Consider the following 22,398-nt stretch of genomic DNA (forward strand, 5'->3'; position numbering starts at 1 on the left):
CGGCAATGTCCATTGTGCCTCGCTGTTGTTTGGCATTTGTTTGTCTGTTTTTTTTCTGCTTTTATGGTGATTTTTCCCACCTGGAGCGCATGACTTGCAGGCCTGTAGCTGGTGTGCGCTGATTTCAGTATCGCAATTGGCCTAATCACAGCTTTTTTTGCATTCGCGTTTCAAATTTTTGCGGTGTGGGGTTGATTTTAACGCAGTCAGTTGATGCGTAATCTGGAGACTATTGCATGGTACCACCGTGTTGAGAATGCCCGGTTAACACAGCGTAATTTTCTCGCAATACACTGCGATGTTGGAAGTTGTGTTAAGTAACTTTTGCCATGGTTGTAACACGTTCTTGAGAATATGCACCTTGGTGTTTTGGACAGCAAATTGTATATGTGTAATGCATTCTATTTCAATTTGAATTAGTGAAGGAGGTTGAACTGAGATTATTAGTTTAAATTGGTATTTTTTTATTTTAAAAAGTAAGCACATTGTTCTTCCCATTGGATGTCTGTTGTTTAGCGTTCTAAAAAAAGCTGTTTCCTGTGAACCCATTTAAAACCCTCTTTAATAGGTCAGAAACAATTTACACTTAGGGTTGCACACAGCAAAGCTAATCCTGCCTTGCCCTTGCTTCAATCTGAACTGTAAAGGCAATGCAAAGTCAAGTTTTTCTGGCTACCTGCTCAATTAGTCAAACAATTCAATTTAATTTACAGAGATATTTTATTACATGCAGGGCTATGCTTCTTTAAAGACAGGTGTTTTGAAAAGAAAATGTCCAAAAAGTATCCTAGTGTAGAGAATTCAAGAGAAAAGCTTGAAAGGCCTTTGTTGAGGGCTTTATAAGTCATGCAGCTGGTTTTGAAGAGGATTCAGGCTGGAAGGGGGACCCAGTGAAGGTTTCTTTTTATAGTGGGGTGATATCTTTGAATTTCTTTAAGTGCTTGATGAGCCATGCCGCTGTGTATGGTACACATTTAATGGTGTGAGGGTGGTATTGGGGAGACCATGGAGCAAGACAGTGCCTGTATCCAGACAGGAGAGGACTAAGATGAGCACAGTTACTCTGATTTCACCTTCCATGAGAAACACCTTCACATGCTTCAAGACTGAAAGGTGGAGCCAATCTTTCTTGGTCTTCACAGCGATGTATTGCTTGGATGAGAGGTTTGTGTAAAAGGTGAACACCAGAGATTGTGAATGGTTTATCAGACGGTTGGTGAAGCCCTGCAGGTTTCAGTTGGAAAGTCAGGTTTGAACCTGGGGTTGAATGTTGCTGTTGGCAAACAGGGGGAATTCAGTCTTTGATGGGATTAGCTTCAGGAAGTTAGTGGATATCCAATACTGGATAAGTTGGAGGCAGGATTTGAGTCTATGTCATTTGGCAAGGATATGTTTTGGTAGAATTAGGTATCATCTTTGTATTGATGGACCATGATGCTATTGTCTATGTAGGAAGGTGGATATCTGACTATGGTTACCCCCAAACTTTTTGCCTGGTGTTTAGCTGGTTTTTTACTTAGTTGGCCTGGGATCCTGCTATTCAGGGCCCCAGGCTAATTGCTCTCTCCTTAAAATGGACTCCATGTACCTTAGGTGCATACACAATTGGAACTGGCCCACCTTATAGGCCCCTGTAACAGTGTACCATAGGTACCCAGGGCATAGGTGTAGCCAAGGCCTACCAGGGGCTGCAGCATGTATTATGCCACCCCTGGCCTGGTCTCCATATTTGGCACAACTGGCTGATCACTCAGCTGGGGTAAGTTGGTGTAATCACCTCTTGCTTAGATATAGTATCCCTATATCTAACCCTAACTGGACACATGTTAACCTATAAGCCACTCCTATGGAAGGCCTCTGCAATCCTGGGGGCAGAGTGCGTGGTTTCAAGTGAGATGATGCTCTAGCATGAGCTGAGCCTGTCTGCAGCTGTCGGGAACAACTCCCTTAGCTGTTCCGGGATATTGCCATACCATATACTCTTAAGTGCATTATAATCCTCGCGGTTATATGCTAACTTTGGTTTGGTTTTATCAAAACATGTCGAGTAAGGTGTCATACGATTTGGAATACTATCCCCTCGACAGTTCTGTCGACGGGGATAGCATTCCACCCTTCTAGAGGGACACGACATGTACATAGCCTTAACCCCGGTTAAAGTTAAACTCGAGCCTCAGCATCACAAAATGGATGCTGCCACCACAGACACAAGTCTGACCTCCTGCTGCTGGGAGTCCTTCCAGCGAGGGAGGCTTGGACAAAGGGTTTCCTGCCTTGGGAGGTGCGAGCACCACCCCAGACAGGATTTTGTGTATTGGGTAGGACAGGGCTGAATAGAATCAGACATGCCCGGGGCACACAAGGTGTCCTCGTGCATAAGCCAGTCCAAACCGGCTCTGGGGCTTTCCAGCCCCAGTCCCAGCGCAGAGCTGGACAAAGGAAAGGGGGTGTAACCGCCCCCCTTCCGGTTCCACCCAGAGGAGGGACCTAACAGGTGATCCACCCCTCAGATTGGGAATAAGAGTGGGAGCAGTGCCATAGCACCTCAGATCATCCTGAAATCAACTTAACACTAAGAAGACGCCTGGACTTCGACATTCTGCTGCACAGAAGACTGAAGAGCATCTCCCTTGTGGCCAAGGAGTGGCCACCCTGTGAACACAGGCACCATCCAGCAACTCGATGTCTGCTTTGCTGCCGCCTCCTGCCGGAGCCCGAGCCCAGAGCCCAACGAGACCCAGACTCCCAGACTTCTCACAGCTCGATCCACAGTCCCTGCAAAGAAGGGACCCGTGGAGGCACCGAGAGACGTGGGACTGGCCATCTCGAAAGACCCCCGAGAAGCTGACTGCGCAGCACCCGAGGCACCCTCGATGCTGTGCTCCGGGATTTGAGAAGCCCCATAACCGAGCAGCATTTGCGCCAAAGATCAGCCCCCCAGCCTCTCCACGATCTGCGTGGGGCCTTTTTGCATCTCGCCACTCGACGCGCCATCCCGGTCGCTTGCCACGTGGCTAGCGGCCATCTTGGCAATGAATCCAACAATCAACACTGTGGGTCTAGTTGCTCCAGACTTGCCCTCGCTCCTGTAAAAAGGAGCACCCGCTCTGACCTTGCTGGTCCGAGTGATAAGCTTTCTTAATTTCCTGCATGGCTTGCATTAGCCAAGGACTGTTTGCTCCGATCAAGAAGCCGACACCGCCATCAGCTAGAGCCTTTGTGGGACAGCTCGGGATCGACTTCTGGACGTCCTCGACCTCTTCGTGTCTACGTGGCTGAGGAGACAAGCTGCACCTCATCGCCTGTTTGCACCCGACATCGCCTGGTTCCAATCTGGTTCCATTGTAGTCACTGGCTAGTGACTTTTAACATTGTCCCCTCTGCTTTCAGGTCTTCACCACTTCAGATCCACCCTTGGATCCACCGGAACCTTCTTCAACGACCCGCCTGCAGCATCTTCAGCTCCAAGCACCATCGACCTGCGTGACGAAACCCGACACTACTTCGCACCTGTGCACCCGCTTCCTGTGGGTGAGGTCACTCAGCAACGCCGGTGTTCTTACACTGGTACACACCTCTAGGGCCTGTGTCTAAAGTTTTATCCTTCTAGGTCAGTCAGAAGGTTCCTAAAACATTAACTTTGTAACTTTTACGCACCATTGACATTGCATTGGTGTATGCGTGCACTTTAAGCGCTGCACCCGAGTCCCGCGGGCCTTTCCCGACTTAGTCACTGCTAGTCCCGATCAGCTCCAGCGATTCCCAATGCCCTAGGCCTACTTCCTTTCTGATTGGTGGTTCTTATACCACTATTTTAGTATATGGTTTAGGTGGCCCCTAGGGCTCATCCATATAGTGCAACTTTTGTATATTTAAACTGTGTTTTGTTTTATCGCATTTGCTTCTGTGCTCATAAAGAGTATAGGGGATACTTGTAGTAAATAAATATATATATATTTTCAATATATATCTGTGTGGTGTCCTTTCATTTGGTATTCAAGGGGATTGTGTATGGTAAAACAGCTTGCTTCACATGCCTTTACAGAGTTTAGCCTAAGACTGCTTTGTCCACGCTACCCCTAGGATAGCTGATCTATAAGGTTGACTTACAACCAATCATCATAAGGGTTGCTTGGCATGGTACAAGGTGATCACTAGAACTAGTGAGCATCATATACCAGGCCAACTTCTCACATTGGTGAGCAGCGGATTGGGATTTGAGCTTGCTGTTGTTTTACCATTACAATCTTTGAGAGTATCATTTGAAAGATCATACAGGTACCTACTAGGTGCATATTAAAACAAGACTAGTATACTTAAGTTCTACTGAACGTAGTTGTTGTAGAGGATAGGGAGTAGCACACCCTGACTACAACTACTAGATAGGTTTAGTAGGTAAACACCAGTGTAGGTAGATTGCAACATATCCACCCACACTAGAGCAATGTCTGGAGCAGAAGGGTCCAATGGACTTACTCCTGTTGAGAGTGACCCTCCAAGGGCACCATCCAAATTTGCTATTTTTAATTTTAAAGAACTGAGGCAGCTGTGTACCTTAAGAGGTATCAAAACGGGTCCAACCCCTACAGCATACAACCTCAGAGAGCTTTTAGACCAGTCTGAAGCTCTAAAGACCTCTAAACCAGACCCCACAGGGAATGGTGAAGGAGGCTCTCCCACTGAAGATGACAATACTGACACCCCTGTCCCTGTTATCCAGATAGATGAGGAAGACCAGACCACTGGGGATACTCAGCTTGAGGAGGAAGAAGAGGAGACAGAAGGAGGGAGCAGTGACTCTGATGATGGTAGACTTAGTCAGGTGCCAGCCAGCAGGCTCAGCCAGGCTAACTTAAGTGTATTTGAGACTGAGTCAGGGATGAACCCACTCAGACCCCCAAGTGGACTTAACCAGAAGCCAAGGAGGAGAAGGAATCACTCAGGTGAATCCAATACCTCCCAAGCTTCTAGAGGTTCTCATGGTCACTCCAGAAGGGAGATGACTAGCCCTCAGAGAAGGGAGCATGAGGCCAACATGAAAGAGGCTGAGCTTATGATCCAGAAGAGGGAACTAGAGGTTGCCCTGGTCCAAGAGAAACTTGCTAGAGCAAGACAGCCTAGAGAGAGTGGGTTAGTACCCACTGGTGGCAGCATTATCCAAAAGGATAAAGACAGGTCTTTTGATAGCAGAAACCTGAGTAAGATTGTGCCCCCCTACAAAGCTGGGGATGATATCCACAAAGGGATGACTGCACTTGAGAGAGCCTGCAGAGTACAGCAGATCCCTCAGGAGCAGTGGGCAGCAATCTTGTGGCTCTCCTTTGAAGGTAGAGGCCGAGACAGACTCATCACAGTTAGTGATGGGGATTCTAGAAACTACCTAGTCCTGAAGAGTGCTCTGATTAATGGGTTGGGCTTAACCACTGAACAGTACAGGTAAATGTTCAGAGAGACCCAAAAGACACAGACTTAGGACTGGTCTGAATTTGTTGAGTGTGCCATTAAGGCTCTGGAGGGCTGGTTGCTGGGAAGTAAGGTTGCAGACTATACATGATTGTATAATTTAATTATGAGAGAGCAAATCTTAAGTAATTGTCAAAATCAGCTTCTACATCAGCACCTGGTGGACTCTGATCTGACCTCTCCACAAGAATTGGGTAAGAGGGCAGACAAATGGGTCAGAACCAGGATCAGGCCTAGGAACCAGGGTGGTGACCAAAAGAAAGAGACTACCAAGCCTCAAGAGAAAGGTGGGGATAAATCCACAGAGAATACTTCCCCATGGCCCCAAAACTCCAATGGAAAGGGTGGGCCCCACAACACTTCCTCTACAGAGAAAACGCCTTACTGCCATGCCTGTGAACAGGTTGGTCATTGGAAATCAGACAGCTGTTGTCCAAAGAATGGTAATAAGGAAAATATACCTCCAAGTAAGGCTCCAACACCTCCTGTCACTGTTAGCAGTGGTCTCCCAGATGGTGGGAGCACCCCCAAGCATTTGGGTGGGTTTACTTTTGGAGCTCAGGTGGATTCTGGCCTATCCAGGTGCCCTACCTCAGATACTTTTGTCTATGAAACTGGCATGGGGTTTGCCAATTTCACTGCTTGCCCAAACACTTTGAGCAAGTATAGTCAGGAGCCCCTCATCAATGGCTTGAAAGTTGAGGCCTTTAGAGACACAGGGGCTAGCATCACCATGGTGGCTGAATGTCTAGTCCCCTCAAGGCAACTTTTACCTGATGCCACATATCAGGTGACAAACATTGATGGCATAGAAACCAAACATCCAATGGCAGTAGTCAATCTTAGCTGGAGAGGTGTCACTGGCCCAAAGAGAGTGGCAGTGTCAGCAAACTTGCCTGTAGATTGCCTACTGGGTAATGATTTGGAAATCTCAGCCTGGGCTGAGGTTGAACAGCAAACCCATTCTAGAATGGTAAATCTCCATGGAAAGGTTAGTGGGGCTGTGATGGCCACAGCCCCAATCCAAGATGTCCTCCCTGAAAAGGTTGGTAGGGCTGAGCAAACCTCAGCCCCATCTTTAGCTAACTTCCATCCTGAACAGATTAGCAGGGCTGTGATGGTAACAGCCCATACCCAAACTGAGTCTCCCCCTGAAAAGGTTGGTGGGGCTGTGATGGCCACAGCCAAAACTCAAACTGATACATGTGTTGTGAAGCCTGAAATGATGGATCACTCCACACAAACTGAGAGCACTGAGAAGGAAGAGAAATCTCCCTCCCCCCAGACTTTAGGAAAAGATCAGCCTCCTCAGGGAACTGATCTTACCCCTGATGAAGGAACTGTCCCAGAGGTTGTTAGGCCTGGCCTGGCAGAGCCTCTGATGGCAGTGGACCCTTCTCAGGTGGGACCCAGTCTGGAGCAGGTAACCTGCCCCTCTCTACCTTGCCTTAGCCAGCCCAGGGCTGCAGAGGACAAGAAGGACAGTGAGCCCCAAAGGGCCCCCTGTCAAATAAAGCCCCCCCCATCAGCAGATTAGGGGCACCGAAGCTACCAGCCAAAGCCAGGTAAAAACTTTAAAAACTCCTGAGGGATTCCCCTTAAAATTAATTAGGGACCTCCCACAGATGGATTCTGTTGGGCACAGCCAAACCTGGGACCCAAAGGGCCCAAACCTGAACTGTCCCTCCAGTAAGCCAAACAAAGGGACCCAGCCTCTAGCTTTAGGTAGCCAGAGGTTGACCCTGAGAGCACAGTGCAACTCAGTCAAAGAAAGAAAGGCACACATGGTAGAGAGTGATTGGAGGAAGCTGAGTCCTACAGAGGAATCTCACTTCAGTACTCCATCGCAACACCAGCCTTTGACTTTGCAAAGATACACCACAGGTAGAGATTCCCTATGGTGGAGACCCTCTGATACCCTTAGGGTGAGGGGTTGCTTAGTGGACCATGAGACAGGGGGTTACCAAGCCAGAGCTGGTACTTCCTTATATGGCCACTTAGGCAATATAGGCTTACCTGGACAAGGATAGCCTTATCTCCTTTTGTTTGGGGGGGGGGGGTTATGTAGGAAGGTGGATATCTGACTATGGTTACCCCCAAACTTTTTGCCTGATGTTTAGCTGGTTTTTGACTTAGTTGGCCTGGGATCCTGCTATTCAGGGCCCCAGGCTAATTGCTCTCTCCTTAAAATGGACTCCATGTACCTTAGGTGCATACACAATTGGAACTGGCCCAGCTTATAGGCCCCTGTAACAGTGTACCATAGGTACCCAGGGCATAGGTGTAGCCAAGGCCTACCAGGGGCTGCAGCATGTATTATGCCACCCCTGGCCTGGTCTCCATATTTGACACAACTGGCTGATCACTCAGCTGGGGTAAGTTGGTGTAATCACCTCTTGCTTAGATATAGTATCCCTATATCTAACCCTAACTGGACACATGTTAACCTAGAAGCCACTCCTATGGAAGGTCTCTGCAATCCTGGGGGCAGAGTGTGTGGTTTCATGTGAGATGGTGCTCTAGCATGAGCTGAGCCTGTCTGCAGCTGTCGGGAACAACTCCCTTAGCTGTTCCGGGATATTGCCATACCATATACTCTTAAGTGCATTATAATCCTCGCGGTTATATGCTAACTTTGGTTTGGCTTTATCAAAACATGTCGAGTAAGGTGTCATACGATTTGGAATACTATCCCCTCGACAGTTCTGTCGACGGGGATAGCATTCCACCCTTCTAGAAGGACACGACAGATACATTGCCTTAACCCCGGTTAAAGTTAAACTCGAGCCTCAGCATCACAAAATGGATGCTGCCACCACAGACACAAGTCTAACCTCCTGCTGCTGGGAGTCCGTCCAGCAAGGGAGGCTTGGACAAAGGGTTTCCTGCCTTGGGAGGTGCGAGCACCACCCCAGACAGGATTTTGTGTATTGGGTAGGACAGGGCTGAATAGAATCAGACATGCCCGGGGCACACAAGGTGTCCTCGTGCATAAGCCAGTCCAAACCGGCTCTGGGGCTTTCCAGCCCCAGTCCCAGCGCAGAGCTGGACAAAGGAAAGGGGGTGTAACCGCCCCCCTTCCGGTTCCACCCAGAGGAGGGACCTAGCAGGTGATCCACCCCTCAGATTGGGAATAAGAGTGGGAGCAGTGCCATAGCACCTCAGATCATCCTGAAATCAACTTAACACTAAGAAGACGCCTGGACTTTGACATTCCGCTGCACAGAAGACTGAAGAGCATCTCCCTTGTGGCCAAGGAGTGGCCACCCTGTGAACACAGGCACCATCCAGCAACTCGACGTCTGCTTTGCTGCTGCCTCCTGCCGGAGCCCGAGCCCAGAGCCCGACGAGACCCAGACTCCCAGACTTCACACAGTCCGATCCACAGTCCCTGCAAAGAAGGGACCCATGGATGCACCGAGAGACGTGGGACCGGCCATCTCAAAAGACCCCCAAGAAGCTGACTGCACAGCACCTGAGGCACCCTCGATGATGTGCTCCGGGGTTTGAGAAGCCCCACAACGGAGCAGCATTTGCACCAAAGATCAGCCCCCCATCATCTCCACGATCTGCGTGGGGCCCTTTTGCATCTCGCCACTCGACGCGCCATCCCGGTCGCTTGCCACGTGGCTAGCGGCCATCTTGGCGACGAATCCGACAATCAACACTGTGGGTCTGATTGCTCCAGACTTGCCCTCGCTCCTGTAAAAAGGAGCACCCGCTCTGACCTTGCTGGTCCGAGTTATAAGCTTTCTTCATTTCCTGCGTGGCTTGCATTAGCCAAGGCCTGTTTTCTCCGATCAAGAAGCCGACACCGCCATCATCTATAGCCTTTGTGGGACAGCTCGTGATCGACTCCTGGACGTCCTCGACCTCTTCGTGTCCACGTGGCTGCGGAGACAAGCTGCACCTCATCACCTGTTTGCACCTGACATCGACTGGTTCCAATCTGGTTCCACGATAGTCACTGGCTAGTGACTTTGAACATTGTCCCCTCTGCTTTCAGGTCTTCACCACTTCAGATCCACCCTTGGATCCACCGGAACCTTCTTCAACGACCCGCCTGCAGCATCTTCAGCTCCAAGCACCATCGACCTGCGTGACGAAACCCGACACTACTTCGCACCTGTGCACCCGCTTCCTGTAGGTGAGGTAACTCAGCAACGCCGGTGTTCTTACACTGGTACACACCTCTTGTGCCTGTGTCTAAAGTTTTGTCCTTCTAGGTCAGTCAGAAAGTTCCTAAAACATTAACTTTGTAACTTTTACGCACCATTGACATTGCATTGGTGTATGCGTGCACTTTAAGCGCTGCACCCGAGTCCCGCGGGCCTTTCCCGACTTAGTCACTGCTACAGCGATTCCCAAAGCCCTAGGCCTACTTCATTTCTGATTGGTGGTTCTTATACCACTATTTTAGTATATGGTTTAGGTGGCCCCTAGGGCTCATCCATGTAGTGCAACTTTTGTATATTTAAACTGTGTTTTGTTTTATCGCATTTGCTTCTGTGCTCATAAAGAGTATAGGGGATACTTGTAGTAAATAAATATATATATATTTTCAACATATATCTGTGTGGTGTCCTTTCATTTGGTATTCAAGGGTATTGTGTATGGTAAAACAGCTTGCTTCACATGCCTTTACAGAGTTTAGCCTAAGACTGCTTTGTCCACGCTACCCCTAGGATAGCTGGTCTATAAGGTTAACTTACAACCAATCATCATAAGGGTTGCTTGGCATGGTACAAGGTGATCACTAGAACTAGTGAGCATCATATACCAGGCCAACTTCTCACAGTCTACATGAATGGATTCAAAGGGTTCCTTGCAGAAGTTAAAGATGATATGAGAAAGGATGGAGCCCTTACCTACTCTGTTGGCGATGGATAGTGCCCATGATCTTAAAAAGCCTGCATGCAGGAGCTGGCTCTGGTCAGTGAGACTAGATGTCAATGATTTCAAGATAGTGTCTGATAATCCAGAAAATCCAAGTGGTCGATAAATTTTGCTATCTTGGCATCACTTTCCATAGTAATGGTTCGTGGGCACAGGAAATATCTAATGACAAGGCCAAGATGGGCAAAAGTGCTTTTGGTGTTTTTAAATTTGCCTCCAAATTAGGAAGTAGACGTATAATTGATATGCTGCACGTCTATCGCCACAGATGTGCCCCAGTCGCACTATATGGTTCAGGCGTATGGGGTCATTGCCGTCACAGGAATCTACAAGTGGAAGAAAATAGGTTCCTAAAGAGACTTCTTTGTCTTCCAACATCTGCCCCCACTGGGTTGGCTCACCAGGAAGTTGGGTTGGCCTTCTTGACGGACCTTATTGGTTTAAGACCGCTAATGGCCTAGAGATCGATTTGGGCTAAGGAAGAAACTGGCTTCACCAGGAGAATTATTAACGATTGCCTACGCCTAGATAATTGTAACTTGATCCCATGGCTTAATTATGTTATAACTTCATTCAGAGACATATTTGATCTGAATGTTTCTGCAGACCCCGCTAGTGCTACTGATATCTCTAAAAAGGAACTTAAAAACACCTATCTGGGGGTTAAAGCTAAATTGCGTGGTGATGTCACCAGTCAGCTCACCACCCACCAATTTTACTATTCTAACAATCTGAATAGCTCTGGCTTTTCTAAATATCTGAAGGTGGTTACTAAGCAATCCCACCAGTATGTCCTTACCAGGTTAAGACTTAGCATTGTACATAACTTGGTGTCTTTCCCATCGATAAAAAAGCACCCATCTATTCGCTGCCCATGTGATGGAATTTCGAAGCAGAGCACAGAGCACTTTTTACTTATATGTCCATTGTACCTGTACCTCCGTATTGTCTATCTTAAGACGCTTTTTAAAAAATATTCTGTGTCCTCTACCAAAACTGCTATGAGGCTTTTATTTGCACTTGACGATCCGGATGTGTGTTTTTTCACAGCTGTTTTTATTCTGAAATCTGTGTCCGCCAGGAAAAGTATGGTCCTTATAACCAATTAAGTAACTGATAAGACTTGATTTTTTTTAACGTATTAACTTGTGTCTCCTTCCGCTAATGATTGCAAATATTTTATATTGTAAACGATTTGTAATGTTGTGATGTATTTTATGTGCTTTTATGATTGTTTTTTTAATGATCGAATAAAGCTTTGGAAATTGAAATACTGCAGGTTTTCAGGCTTTTGAATCAATATAGATGGTCGACTGTCCAAAGCTGTATTGGTAGCATTACAGAAGATTATTTTTACTAATGTGCTCCTATAGCTGGTGGTTACTGCTTTCTCAATGATTTTCTCTACGAACTGAAGGTGGGTGATAAGACAGAAGTTGATGAGGTTGTCTGGGTCCAGGCATGGTGTCTTTAGCAGGGCAAATATCTGACCTGCCTTAGGGGCATCTAAAAATGTTCTTTGGCTTATTACCATTTTGACAATGTGGAGGAGTGTGAGGCACTCTGCTTGGAGAAGTTTGATGATGGAAGAAGGAAGGGTGTCGTCTTAAAAGCAGGTTGTATTGAGAGTGAATGAAATTAAATGAAAAAAGCATTTATATAGCGCAATGGCTATCCTAAGGCATCCCAGCGCTGGGGTTGGACGGGTACAGAGAGAGACCATGATTAGGTGTGATTTTTGAAGAACCAAGTTTTGAGGAGTTTCCGGAATGGCAGCAGGTTGGATTCCTTACATGTGTAAGGGAGGAGAGCGTTCCATAGTTTAGCAGAGTTGTAAGACAAAGAGCGCCGCCACATCTAGCTCTTTTTATTTTTGGGAGTGTGGCGAGAGAGAGGGATGCAGGATAGAGAATTTTGCTTGGCTGGTATGGGGTGATCATGGAACGACTGATTGTTGGCCCCTTCCCCCAGAATGCCTTGTGTGTGATACACATGGCCTTGAACTGGATTCTCTCCCTGACAGGTAGCCAATACAGGCTCCTTAGTGCAGGTTTGGCAGATAGGCGATAAGGGATTTGGAGAAGCAGACGAGGTGCACAGTTTTGGAGAGTCTGGAGCTTGGAGATTGTCAATTGGGGGGCTCCTAGATAGAGCGCATTCCCTAATCCAATAGAGAAAGTATAGGAGCTTGGATCATAACTCTTCTTGCCCGGAATGGGAGGAGAGGGAATATCATACAAAGCATCCTCAGTAGGCCGTAACAAGTGGCTGATAGTTTTGTCACCTGATGCTCAAAACTAAGAGAGAGGTCCAACCAGATGCCCAGACTTTTAATCTGGTTTTTGGGTTCCGGAGCGGGGCCAAGACAGTTGGGCCAGAACAGGTCAGGATTGAAAACTGGTGAGTTGCCAAGAAGCATGAGCTTGGTCTTGTCCCCATTGAGTTTTAAGCAGGAGAGCTCCATCCATTTGGCTACCTCCACTAGGAACTTTCCAAGGTGGCCAAATGGCTTTTCCGGGTGGTTTAAGGCCACCATGAGCTGTGTGTCATCGGCGTAGGTTCCGATTTTTATGCCAAATGGACGGATCATCTCTGCCAATGGACACATGTAAATGTTAAACAGTGTGGGACTCAGGGAAGATCCCTGAGGCACACCACAGCTGAGGGACATACGTTCAAAGACCTGAAAGGAACGATCTTCTAGGAAGGAATGCATCCATTTGATGGCGCCACCTGTCACACCTAGACCCCTAAGACTAAGGATCAGTGTGTCATAGTTGACGGTGTTGAATGCCACACTGAGGTCCAGGACGATGATGGCTGCAGTACCACCTTGATCCAAAATCCTCCTTGATTCCTCCGTTACTGATAAAAGGGCAGTTTCTGGCCTGTGTTGGGGACGGAAGCCTGTCTGAGAGTAGTGGAGTAGGTTGTTAGTTTCAAGGAACTCTACAAGAGTGGTATTAACATGCCTCTCCAGGATCTTACTGAGCATAGGGAGGAGAGAGATGGGACGAGAATTCCCCAAGTTATCTTGATCAAGGTTAGGCTTTTTTAGAAGTGCCTTCACCATTGCACATTTCCATGCAGGGGGGACCACACCAGTGTTGATGGAGTCATTGACCAAATCAAGGATTGCAGAAAGGATGTTTTTAGTAACCAAGGTCAGCGCATGGGGCGGTGTGGGGTCCCAGGGGAACCTGATTTTACACGAGCCATAATGGCTTCTAATGTTATAGGGTCCAATAGAGGGATTTTCGCCAGGGCTGCTTGAGTATGATAGGCTGAGGTAGTGATGGGCAGGGAAGTTTTGTGACTATCAGTGTGAGGGAAGGATGAGTATATATTTTGTATTTTCTGGTGAAAAAAACTCAGCTATGTTGTTACAACGGGCAATGGCACCGCCCGTGGCTGTTTGTTGCCGGGGGTAGTTTTAAAAAGGTTCTGGCAATTTTTAAGATTTCCTTGGCGGAGTTAGAAGCTGAATTAGATGCTGAATTTCAGAGTTCAGGATATTGGAGAAAGCTATGTGCAAGACTGGATTGAAGGAGGTCCACTTGATGGTGAAGTGATGGCTGGTAGTGTTAATGGTGGCTCTGAAGTGTTAATGATGTTGGATCTAACTTTGTCGATCTTCCTGGTGAAGAAGAGGTTGATAGTTTTACCTATGTTGACTGAAGCAGGGACTCTGGGATTTGGTAGAAAGTTGCTGCAGTGGTTAATATCTTTGAATATGTATTTTCTTCAGCTGGGTGCCTTACTGATGGTGGTCTCATAATATGAGGCTTTAGCTGTGATGATTGCGGATCAGTGATTAGAGCTGGGCATTTTTGAATAGGGTGAGGTAATTCAGAAGTATTGATATTCTCCATTTATTTTCATGCTTTCTTATTGTAGATTTATTTTAGTAAATCTTTTGAATGTACCAGAATGCTAAGGACTTTGGCCTTGGTGCACTGGGTTTTCAATGGAGCACAGCATTCGGTGTCAGTTCCCATAGTAGTGGTGTAGACTTTGAGGACAGTTTGACATCATTGGAGGGTTGCAAGTGTGCTGTGAGGTTGTGAAGTTCTGCTTGAATTTTTTTCCAGGTGAGCGTCTTTGATTGAGAAGATTATTTTTCCTCTTTTTTGGTTATACTTGATGCTGATGTGTAGCAAATGTGATATTGGAGGGGACAGTGAAGTATTTGCTCCAGTCCACAACTTTAGGAGTGTGGCAGTAGATATTAATAGATACTGACAGGATGAGATTCAATGTATCGCCTTATTCGTGGGTTGGGCTATTGATGAGTGGTTGTATTTTCGGTGCGATGATAGGTATGTAGTAGGCTTCCTTCATGCAAATCATGTTAGAGCTGAGGGATCGATCAAAGTCTCTGAGGCATGTGGGTTGTGTGTGTGTGTGTTGGTAGGAGACAGAGGTGATTAGGTCTGAGGTTTCTTCTAGGAATACTTGTTTGGTCCAGGTGGTCTGTAGAAATATTAGGAGGCTGTTTTAGGTGTGGGCGAGGCAAGTGGTTGGAAAAGAGCATGAACGATTTAGGTTTAGTAGAGTTGCTAAGAGTGCAGGACCGGAATGTCCAGTTATGTCTGTGGGTCTTCCTCCTTTTTAGGTCTCGGCTAGCGTAGGCTGCGCACATGCGCAGTCTCGCTGGCGAGGTTTTATGTTTTGAAGTGTCTTTCACTAGCGGGGTTTAAGCCCCGCCCCTCTTTTCCATTGGCTGGCATCACCGTTCATGCTAAACGGTGGCCAGCCATTGGAAAAGAGCTTACAGTGACGTACTGTTTTCTCTTTGAGAGCCGTCCCACTTGGACTGGGGTTCCCGAATTACTGCTGGCGTAAAAGGTTTCTTATCTTCTTTATGGGTCCAAACAGATGGCCCCATAAAGATGATAATAAACCTTTTACAACAGCAGGAAGTCCGGCCGATCCCGTCCAAGTGGGACGGCTCTAAAAGAGAAATGTGTACATCGTCGTGATTATACCAAAATGAAAGAAATACAAAAAACATCTATTTCTTTTATTTTAGTATAATCGCGGCACCCGCGCTTTACTTATAACATTTTAAAAGTAAAGCGCGTGTACAGCGATTATACCAAAATGAAAGAAATAGATGTTTTTTCTATTTCTTTCATTTTAGTATAATCGCTGACTATCCCAGCTAACCCAACCGACCGCCTGCACCCTCTGATCTCTGACAGACCTCCCTCCGCAACTGTAAGATGTGTTTTTCCATGTTAGCGAGGGGTCTGCAAAGGCGACCATTGGGGCTCCAAGAAGGGTTTGCGGACGTGGGAGGGGCATAAGAAACGTCAAGATGACCCTCCAGTGAGAAATGGCAGGGCCCCTCCGGTTCAGTCTGAGCTCACTTGGGAGAGGCCGTGGTGGCCTCAGGAGAGCCCCCCACCACTCCATTTGCAAATAACAGCACTCAAAATGTGTAGCACTGATGGAAGTGGGTTTGAGTTAAATTGGAAGGAAGATATAGTTTTTGGGAAGCACTTTCACAGCAACCAGGTGCTCTAAGCGCTGTGGCAGAGGTAGCAGGGGCTGGGGGTTTAAAATCACTCTGTGATGCAGCATACTAGTACCAGGAGGCACGTGAGAGTGGGTAACTCTCTGTAGCGCCCTCGGGTGTAAACTTCTGTGAGGGCAACCTGGCTCAGAAGACGAGCGCCGGCACCGGAAGTGTCTGGGTGCGTAGGGTTCGGTGTGTTGCAGCTGGCATGCACTTTACAGCGCCAAACCTGTGCGTGTGGCGCAGTGCATGAATGCACAGCTCCAACTGGTCTTCGAGGAGCACGACGACCTGCAGCGCACTCGGACCGGTGGTGGCGGTGAGAAATGGAAGTGCTATAATCATTGCACCCCCACCTCGCAGCTCTGCACCGTGTGAGATGTAAAGATGATTGAAGTGCATGAACCAAGGGCAAGGGGAGTGCAGTGGGTTGGGTCACTGTGCGTCGACAGTTCAGCAAGGATCTGTTTGCAGCGTCCTCAGGCTGTGATGGCGGCGCTATAAAAGGGCAGCGCTACCTCCTATACTTAAAGTGTGGGCAATGTAAAGATGCTAGAAGTGCGTCTACCTGCGTTAATCGGCCTTAATAAGAGGGCGCTGAACATTATTCTACCGTAATGTCGGTGACCGTTGATTTATCCTGCCTTTATGAAGCTCTGGTCGTTAGCTTACCTCCGTGAGCGTGCGGGGCATTCATCCGTCCTCAGGGGAGGGGGAGTCGTTATGATCTGCTCCTGTGAAAGGAAAGGGTTGTGTGTGGGGGGGGGGGGGGTGACAGCAGGTGGGGACTGACAGAAACAAACAGCAATCCTTCTTAGAGCATCCGGGTCTTTCTCTCATAATGCATTTATTTCAGATTGTTCTGCCTTCACAGTCCATACACCACTTACATAACAAGCATTAAAATGCAATAGGTCTCGCCTTTTATTAAGTTAAAGCCATTTGCTTTGCTATACAATACCATTAGCAAAGCAAATGGCTTTAACTTAATCAAAGGCGAGACCTATTGCATTTTCAATGCTTGTTTGAGTGTGCAGTCTTTGTATTTGATGCTCCAGGATGTGGGTAGAGGAGGGTGTGAAGCAGGTTTCAGTGATGAGGAGTACATTTAGATTATATTGCGTGATGATGTTGGAAATGTCTGGAGTGTATATGACTACAGAGTGTGCACTGATGAGAATCAATTCAGAGAGCTCTGTTGTAGGAGTAGTATTTGTTCTAATGAGTGGTATATGGATGAGGTCAGAGGGTTAGATATGCGAACACAGTGACTGTCTTTGCATGGTCTTAGTGTGAGTGTGGGAATGATGTGAAAGGCAATGTTAGTGAGGCACATGATGAAGCAAATTTATCTGGAGCAGGGATTCTAGCCCTACATACTTCCTGGTCTGAACAGATGCAAACAGGTGGCACGATTGTCTGTTTCCGTTGTTACCTGGTGACTAGAGAAGGAGAGGAGGCAGGAAATGACAGATGTAAGCGAGTGATATCCCTTCCTGCAAGGACTGATGCTGTGGATTGCAGTAATGCGACTTTCTGTAGAGATGAATGCTTGGAAATTAAAGGGTCAGAAATCAGCTCAGCTTTACTGGCTGCTACTTGTAAATATGTTTGTTTGGGAACCTAGTGATGTCACTTTCAGTAGAGACCCCTGCTGTAAATGCATGGACGTCCTACAATAAATGCTGGGAAATCTGGAAATGGCTTCTTCTTGTGATGGATGAGGGACTTTAGGAGGAAAAACTGAGATACTTCACTGCTTCTGCACTGCTCTGATTTGCTAAGAGTTCAGGAAGACTGACATAATGTCATAAAGTAAAGTTCTACAGAAGATTTTGGGTTAGTTAAATGGACTAGGAGTGTGGCAGTGGGAGTCCTTTTTTTAATGGAGAGTCATGATAGTCACTCCATTTCAATTTGTTTGAGCAGTATCTTTATTTGGAGAACATATTAAGAATTCAAATATATTTTTAGTTATTTCACTCAAGAAGATGGTACTGACAACTGTTGCAGATGTCTATGGAATTAAACTAGTACCTAAAGACAATTTTCCTCCACAACCACAAAATGCCACCCACAGCAGTGCTCAGTTTTCATCTCAAAACTCTTAGATCACTACCAGTGAAATCTTGCCTGCCTCTCCGTGTAAGGTTCAATTAGGCCTACAACAGAGAAATTTGGAAGAATACATTTGGTAGAGTTAACACTGTTTAAACTTCATAGTGTGGGTTTTTGTTTCACATATTCGGCATCCCCAAGAATTTGCATTGCATACTTGATATTAACCAGTTTGTCAAGCATGACTTCCATTAAAAGCTGTTTGTGTTAACACCGAACTTACAATCAAGTTATTCACTGTCTTGCTCTGATGATTGACGAGTGGAAAGCCGGGTTCAAAGCTGTTGCTGTGGGGAATGCCACTTCACTACCTTCTGAGGGTCACTAGTAACCTAACGGAGGTGGTGCGAATGGCAGTAGATGTGTGCAGTCGCTCTTATCTTCCTATGCGTCACTTGGGTCACTAGTTACCATCATGGAACGCGCTGTGAAATCATTTTAAAATGCCGTCATGGGGTTCAAGTAAATTTGTTTTAAAACCCCTTCAAGGGGACACACTCTTCTCCGGCTATGAAGATTTTAGGCTTATGTGCAAATTGCACCACAACAATAATTTCCAGGATGAAAAATAGTTCCACAAGATGTAGTGTTGATCTGATACACATAACTTGGTCCTGAAGAAAGTCACTGATCCTTGTTGGGTGGAAGTTGGATGAAACATTTTGACCTCCCGGTTTTGATTATTTGTTAGATGTGTAGGATGACCTAGTTGTCCTGTCCACATCCTTTTTGCCTTTTAACCTTGCAACTGTTCCCTCTTTATCTTGAAATAAAAGCATTATTACCAGAGAACAGTAAGGAATTTTTGTTTTGTATAATTTTTATTTTATTAAAAAAGAACTTACACACAAGGCAGTGAAACTTTACATTCGTCATGTGTTCAGGAAGGAAGGAGACCACAGAACAATTTAATACAGACTTCATTGACATGGGGGGGGGGGGGGGGGGGGGGCAGTGAGGAAACAATAGCAGTGATCATAACGGTTACACAATACTTGGAATGTCGGATCAGGGGGAGAGGGGAACCTCTGGGGTCTCCACGAATGGAGACGTGCATATGTTCCAACGGTAGGAGTTCCACTGGCTCCAAATTTTATTCCATTTCTTGGGTCTTCCTCGAGCCACATACACCGTCTTCTCTCTAAACATACACCAGTCCATGTTCTCCTTCCACGCCAAGACCGTGGGCGGCCGCTGGGAGCCCCACAACTGCGCAATGTCTCTCTTAGCAATCATATTCCCAAGGGTCGCCCACTGAGTCTGTGCCACGTCATAGTCATTCGGTTCCCAGACATTCAACAGGCAACGCCTTGCTTCGGGCAGCAATGCCACCCCGTGACTCTTTCCATCACAGCATGCACACTATTCCAGAACGCCATCACTCCCGGGCACTCCCAAATTATATGGAGGAAGGTACCAACCAATCCACAACCACGCTTGCATAACCCATCTACTGAATAACCCATGTGTATCAAGCGCGGGCCGGTGACATATATACGGTGTAGGATTTTGTGTTGAACGAGTCGGAGCCGGGCCAAAATCGCGACCTCTTTCGGCGAGGATAGCGCCGATTGCCAGTCCTCGTCATCCAATTCCAAACCATCGCTAGTCCAGACCTCTCGAAGCCGCACCAACAGATCCGCTCGATTATTAATCAATTTCTTATATATCAGAGAAATGGTGCTGTCGGGCACGTGGCCGTCAAGCACCCGATCTTCTAGTGGGGAGGATTCGGGAATGTCCATGCCCTCAGGAAAAACCGAACGCAGCGCGTGGGTAATCTGGACATAACGGAAGTATTCTATATTACTCAGCTCATACTCTACCTTTAGTGCCTCAAAGGTCTTGATTTTACCCTTGACCCATAGGTCACTCACCCTGCTAATGCCAATCATATCCCATTTTTCAAATTCTTTAGTCTTCCATAGGGAACCCAGTCTTTCAGACACATAAAGCGGAGTCGCACGGGTCAGCCGATCCCCCCACTTCGTTGCCGCAGTCGCATCATACCACACTCGTACTGCTATCTTGGTAGGTCCCGAGAATTCCCTACCCACTGCTTTGGAATAAAGGGCCCTGTTGTAATCCCCACCCGGTAACAAATACTTGTCCATCTCGAAAGCAGGATTAGAGGCAGGTCCATACATTCCATGATTAATCGCTCCCAACTGAGCGGCCCAGTAATATCGCCTGATATCCGGAAGTGCCATACCCCCGTCGTACCAAGGAAGCGTAAGCTTAGAGAGGGCAATACACGCGCGTCCATTCCAAATCAATCGCCTCTGCAAACTCTCCACCTCACGAAAATAACTTGCGGAACAACATCGAAAGTATTCTGGAGCGCGTATAAAAATCGCAGTAAGGACATCATTTTAAAGAGGGCCGCGCGCCCAAGTGGTGAAAGCGGTAATCTGAGCCAGCCCACAACGTCAGTTTTTAACCTCTGGAGGGGAGGGAGCAGGTTACGATCATAACAAGCCACAGGATCTAGGGTTAAAAAAATCCCCAGGTACTTGAATCCCGATTGCGACACCTGAATAAGACAACGACGCGGCAGAGGTGGAGCACCACCCGACAGCACATAGACACAGGACTTGGTCCAGTTGATGACAAGACCGGAGTTCCTGCCGAACGATGTGAGCACATCAAACATTACATTCAACGACTTACGAGGGGACGTAAGGTACAACAGAATGTCATCAGCGTAGAGCGATATGCGATCCTCAAACTCCGGGGTCCACTGAATACCTTTCATTGAGGGCTCCCATCGCAGCCAGGCAGCCAAGGGCTCCAGGGCAAGGGCAAACAGAAGGGGGGAAAGAGGACAGCCCTGTCGCGTACCCCTCCCGAGAATAAAAGGCTTAGAGACTCGACCATTCACCACCACTTGTGCCAACGGCTCCTCATACAAAAGTTTCACCCAGCTAATGAACTCAGGACCAAAACCAAATTTTGCAAGAGCGGCCCAGAGGTATGGCCACTCCACAGTATCAAAAGCCATTGTAGCATCCAGAGAAACCAAAATGGCCGGCTCACGCAGCGACGCCGCCCTCGCGAGAACACCATTCAAGCACCTCAGGTTAAGCGCTGTATTGCGATGTGGAATGAAACCGGACTGGTCCGGATAAATCAAGTCACTAATTACTTTTATCAAGCGGTTCGCCAACAACTTTGCGAGAATCTTTGGTTCGGTGTTTAAGAGCGAAATGGGCCTATACGACGCACATCGATCTCGCGGTTTCCCCTCCTTGTGGATCACCACGATGGTAGCAAGACGCTGATCACGAGGAAGGGAGCCAACGTCTCGCGACTCTAAGAACATATCACGGAGATAGGGCGCCATTTTGTCAGGACGCAGCTTGTAGAGCTTGATGGGCAGGCCATTAGGGCCCATGGCCTTGCCCGAGCGCACAGAGCGAATAGCGAGGGCTATCTCGTCAGCTGAGAATGCCGCATCCATTAAGTCCCTATCCGAGTCCGACAGGCGAGGCAATGCAATGTCACGCAACAACAGATGGGAGTCTTCCTCCGGTCTATCAGAGACTGGAGAGTACACCTTACGAAAATGTTCAGCGAAACACTCAACAATCTCAGCCAGATCAGTCACACACACTCCATCAAGTTTCTCAATCACAGGAACCACACGACTTGCCCTCTCCCTTTTATCCAGCCAAGCGATCAGTTTCCCAGCCTTATCACCCACATCATACAGCCTGCCCTGTTGCTCTCTACTCATGACTTTTGCGACATCCGTCACCAGGGACCTATAATACAGTTGTTTGAGGCTGAGGGCATGAAGTTCGTTGCGAGTCACACCCAGTTTTAGGTTCCTTTCTAGCTCAGTTATTTCAGTCTCTAAGCGTACCACCTCCTCATTCTTACTTTTCTTAGCGCCAGCAATTAACAATAATGCCTGTCCTCAGATGGCCGTCTTAAATGCCTCCCACAATGACACACAGGAGGACACAGACCCCTCGTTCTCAGCAAAATATTGATCAAGGGACTTAATCAAGGCAGCTCGAGTTTTGGGGTCACGGAGGTACCAGGGATTGATCGGGGCAACTCGTCCCTCGACACTCATACTAGTGCCGATCTGGAGCCACAATGGGGAGTGATCTGATACACCCCAAGCCAGATGTCTAATTTCCCTGACAGAGGAGGCCTGCGCCGCCGGCACCAAGACATATTCAAGTCTGGAGAGACTGCCGTGGGCCCCAGAGTGATAGGTGTACTGTGTCTGTCCCGGATGCATCAACCTCCAACCATCTACCAAGCCCAGAGTCTCCAGAAACCCACTTAACCAGGACTGTGACCTGGTGAGGTCTCTGGGGGGGGTAGCGATCTACTCTACCAGAGACAACTGAATTAAAATCTCCACCCATCACCAGAATACCATCTGG

The 22,398-nt window shown here is 47.4% G+C and overlaps 1 protein-coding gene across 1 annotated transcript in view; it reads left to right on the forward strand.

Annotated features, from left to right (window-relative positions):
• The first annotated feature begins 4,444 nt into the window (after nt 1–4,444).
• Nucleotides 4,445–22,398, forward strand: part of LOC147705744 (uncharacterized) — a 32,646-nt gene continuing 14,692 nt past the window's right edge. The window contains exons 1-2 of the mRNA XM_086929554.1: nt 4,445–4,711; nt 4,766–5,353. Coding sequence (XP_086785680.1) covers nt 4,445–4,711; nt 4,766–5,353 — 855 coding nt within the window. The remainder of the gene's footprint in view (nt 4,712–4,765; nt 5,354–22,398) is intronic.

This window comes from Lissotriton vulgaris, chromosome 7 (genome assembly GCF_964263255.1).
Source record: "Lissotriton vulgaris chromosome 7, aLisVul1.2, whole genome shotgun sequence".
NCBI classification, from domain to species: Eukaryota; Metazoa; Chordata; class Amphibia; order Caudata; family Salamandridae; genus Lissotriton; species Lissotriton vulgaris.